The 4,305-nt window shown below is 41.7% G+C and overlaps 1 protein-coding gene across 1 annotated transcript in view; it reads right to left on the reverse strand.

The window, feature by feature from the left end:
- Positions 1 to 1,753: 1,753 nt before the first annotated feature.
- Positions 1,754 to 4,305, reverse strand: part of LOC104963986 (disintegrin and metalloproteinase domain-containing protein 19) — a 22,355-nt gene continuing 19,803 nt past the window's right edge. Inside the window, exons 4-5 of the mRNA XM_010792684.1 lie at positions 2,190 to 2,194; positions 1,754 to 1,838 (exon numbers count right to left, since the gene is read on the reverse strand). Coding sequence (XP_010790986.1) covers positions 1,754 to 1,838; positions 2,190 to 2,194 — 90 coding nt within the window. The remainder of the gene's footprint in view (positions 1,839 to 2,189; positions 2,195 to 4,305) is intronic.

The raw sequence follows: 4,305 nt of genomic DNA on the forward strand, positions 1-4,305 counted from the left end.
TGTGTGCCTTGGCATGTACATTTCAGTTAACCGTTTTTTTGGGGTTCGAATATTCGAATATACTTTTGTTTTCAAATTCCCATCCCTTCTACTGACCCAAAGCCCCCCTCCCTCACCAGTCCTGTGTTGCCCCAGCAAGCACAGACCATGAAAAGGAGCCAGACATGTCCAAAAAATAAAACCTTATGACGGGGCCTGGCGTGGACCAAGATACCGCCGTGCATATGCCCTCCACACTCACGTCGTCGAACAAGTCTGTTGATACAGCCATACCACGTGTAGAGTGTACATAGACTCCAGTGGAGAAGGCTCTCCCCGCCTGTCCATAGGCATGTGAAATGCACTCGCAGAGCCATCCTGTCAGGCGTTTCTTGGACAGAGCTTTACCGGCCACACCATCCCAAAGCACACAAACAGCTGTTCAGTGCGCCTAATGGAAGTTGTCTGCCCTACATAACATGCGAGCGCACGCACTGGGCAGAGGAGGTGCAATTTAGCCTCCCAGTCCCCAATATGGGGTGGAAGAATAAAGCCGTTTAACTGTATAGCCCTTGACCTGAACGAACTCCTTAGGTTCTTGGGAACAAAGAAGGGGTTTGGTCTGAAACGCTGTGGCCACACATTTGCTGAACGTGCGTGGGGATAGGGAGTAGCCAAACGGTAGTCTGTTGTACTCGTAGGCTACCCCCTGGAAGGCAAAACGCAAATACTTTCTGTGCTTTGGAGCAATTTTCGACATGAAAGTAAGCGTCCTGCAGGTCGATGGTTGTGAACCAATCGCCCGGCTGCCCTAGTTCCAGTAATTGGTGATTCAGGATGCAAAGATCCAGAATGGGTCTGAATATTCCTCTCTTCTTGGGAACCAGGAAGTACATGGAGTAAAGCCCCTTTTCTCTCTCCTGAAAGTGCACAACAGACACAGCCTGTTTTTGCAACAGGGCCTGAATCTCTATGTCCAAAGCATAATTTTATTGAATTGTCAGACCTGAAAAAACCCTGAAACAAGCTGCTCCTTAAGAAAATATATTTCATTTTATTTTCGTTTATATCCATTTTTTGGAGAACCTGTGAAGTGGTGAAGCTAAGGTTTTTTCATTTCATTTCATTTCAAACCTTTATTTAACCAGATTGGTCCCATTGAGATCATAGATCTCTTTTTCAAGGGAGACCTGCAAAGTTTAGTGAGCAACAGCACTAATCAGGAGGCACGCGTTGGAGGAGGCTGAACCAGCGACCATAATGAACATGACTTTTGGAATGAAGTTGGAGAGTTTGAGCCAGCATGTAGTGGTTACGTTGCTCAGAGGGCTGGATATTGTTTGAAAAAGTCTGATCCTGGTGCCAATAGGATTCCTGAGTTTTGCTGTAGATACCTGAGTTTCAGGGATACGTTAACTTTTTTTTTTGAAATGTATTGTTCCATTTTCAATGCTTTGCCAAATAATATTTATTCTTAAGCTTACTAACCAATTAGTATCTGGATTGATTTGATCTGAGAATATATACAATATTCTTCTGAAACCATTTGGGCAGTATTCAGGTAAACACCCAGTCCTATAGTTTTTCACATACTTCAAAGTTAAAGACGAGGATTTCCTAAAGTCTTTATTTTGTGAGCTCTGTGAAGAGTTTTTGTTGGTAAGAACAGTGATAACCTCTGATTTGTGCAGCAATGAAAGGTAACTGTTGCCTTTGAAGACAAACATGTTCAGTAGAAATAACACAGTAAAGCCATCATCAGAAGAATGTTCAGTTAAGCTTTAAGAACAAAGATGTGACAGCTGTTAGCTCCAGGTTGACTTATGGGTTTATTTAGTGGAGTTTGGAGGCATTGGCGGCTCCAGAGTATTTTTGTTGGGTAATCTATGGTAGGGCTAACCCATACAGTGGTGGGGCTCAAGTCAGTATTTGCAATGTAATTACATACACGCTGTATCGCCCCCCTTGACAGTGAAACGCCACGCGTGAGGTTTAGATTATTTCCCTGTCTCAATCCAAATTGAACTGTATGAAATAAAAAGGCACATTTGTCTTGTAGTAAATAAAAAGGGCGACCTAGAGCCAATCCTGCAATTTCCCAACAGGTGAAAGAGTTGACATGCTGAAAACCCAAGCCCTGCAGGGGGGTCTGGGGGATTCTCCCCCAGGAGATTTTTTGAAATACTAACATAAAATACACATTCTGGTACTCTCTTGAGAAGAAAAATAAATACATCTATTACTACACATTTAAAAAAATGAATGCCATTTTAGTTTTTTGTTACTTTGTTCTGAAAGCTGAACCTGCTGCTCCTCACAGAGAGACGAGGGAAGAGGCTGTGTGAATTACTTTGAATTGTGGATAAGGGTGGATGTGGATAGCCCCCATTGTTCTGTGTGTCAGAATGAAAGACAGCCCACACACCTATCAATCATCAAACCATGGGGTCTTATTTCGTATCGTTGTACCGATGTATATAGAGATGTAGGCCTACTTCCTGCAACAACACCACGCCGTTATCTTGATTTTGATTGGCCAGAAGTCGTATATGCCGATGACACTGTGATATATGTGCATGCCAATACAAAGCAAAAGGCTGCTGATAAACTGACCTCAGTTTTAGTGCTGATCACTAGCTGGCTACACCGCTCCTGTCTTCAGCTTAAGGCGAGACACCCCAGGTGAATAGGGTAATTTTTTTAACTTAAAGGTATCAGCTAGACATTTCTCCAGTTAATTACTTACAATAAGGCAATTGTCTTTTGTATTACAAGTTTTCTGAAATAGCATGTTTAAATATGCAAATTAGCCATTATCTCATCAAATATGTGCATATTTTAACACATTTCAGGAATCGAAATCTGAACTTTGGATAAAGCCAGGTTCAAAATTCTTGTTTTATTTTGTAGTCATATTAGTATCTAAGGCTTTTACAGAAGGGATTTTGGATATCTCTTTTTATCACTCCATAAATCAGAAGATACTGTCAACAGCCCTAAAATATCAATTTTTGCCATGTTTTTAGGTATACAATGTTGTATAATTCAGGCTATGAATGATATATGAACAAACCCTTCTGTAAAAGCCTTCATAATATTGATAGGAATATAACTGGAAGGTTTGGTGTGTCTACGTGCTACTGAAGTTGAAATTTTGAACTCAGAGTAGGAGAAAAAACTCATTTTGAGAAAACGACCTTTAAAGATTGCAGTGAGGCGCTAGCTAAACCCTCCTGTTCTTTGGATGACAGCTTGCGCCTCGACGCACTCCGTGAAGGTATTTCATGTTCGGGGTCATTTGTTTTTTGTATAATCTTGCTTCGTGCAAGGGATAATTGTTGTCATCTTCTCTGTAAACTTTTTTTTTTCGCCGTTCTTTTGCCATTTTGAGATTTACATTTCTAGCGGAAAGCTAACCAGGAAGTGTTTTAGCACACCACGTGACGCATCTGAACGAATCACGTTGTCTGAAATTGACACCAGCCAATGAGATTTCGTTTCTTGGTTTAAGACCCCTTTGTGCTTTCACGATTGGTTGCTGATACAAAGGAAATGACCATATTTGGATCCGATGAGATTGTGCAGGAGAGACACAGCTTTCTAACGATATCTCTGTTGACACCATGTCCTGTCCATCTGTTGCACAAAAAGCATACCTTTTACTCAGGTATTGCGCTTTTGCTTCAACCTACCGACCTCCGATGTAAGTTCTTTAGTAAATAGACTGTACTTATACAAGCGTTTGGAAAACAGTACAAATGTTACGGTCCTAATAACTGTAATACCAGACTGTTATGCAGTTAGTAAAGGACCACATAATAAAGCGTCCTATTTGGATCAATTGGGGCGGGGGAAATTTTTTATGCCGAGAAAATTGCTGAGAAAACTTTGCCGGAGAAACTTTCCTTGCCTCGGTATTCTACGGCCGAGGGAAGTTTCCTCGGTATTTAGGGAGTTAGTGATCACAGTGTTCGGGAAGGAAGACGGCGAACGACCGACCAACGAGGAGGAGAGAACCCGCGCACAATCACTGCATCCCCAAAAGGGGGGCATGAAGACTCAGACTATAACGAACAAGTATGCCTCCAGGGTGTACAAGTCGTAAGTAACTGAAATGAGGTGTACGGAAAAGACGGAGGAATAGTGAAAGTATTGAATATACATTATGATACAATTGCCAAGCAAGAGTTATTCGGATGAATTACTTATCTACCTGACCATCAGCGGGCCTAACAGCCAGTACTTCCTAAAAGTCTTATTTTCGAACATAACCCTTGAAGGCAAGAGATGGTCTATATTCGTAAATTTACTGCCATACAAATCGAC

The sequence above is a fragment of the Notothenia coriiceps genome, unplaced genomic scaffold (assembly GCF_000735185.1).
Source record: "Notothenia coriiceps isolate Sejong01 unplaced genomic scaffold, NC01 NC01_scaffold00036517, whole genome shotgun sequence".
Taxonomy (NCBI): domain Eukaryota; kingdom Metazoa; phylum Chordata; class Actinopteri; order Perciformes; family Nototheniidae; genus Notothenia; species Notothenia coriiceps.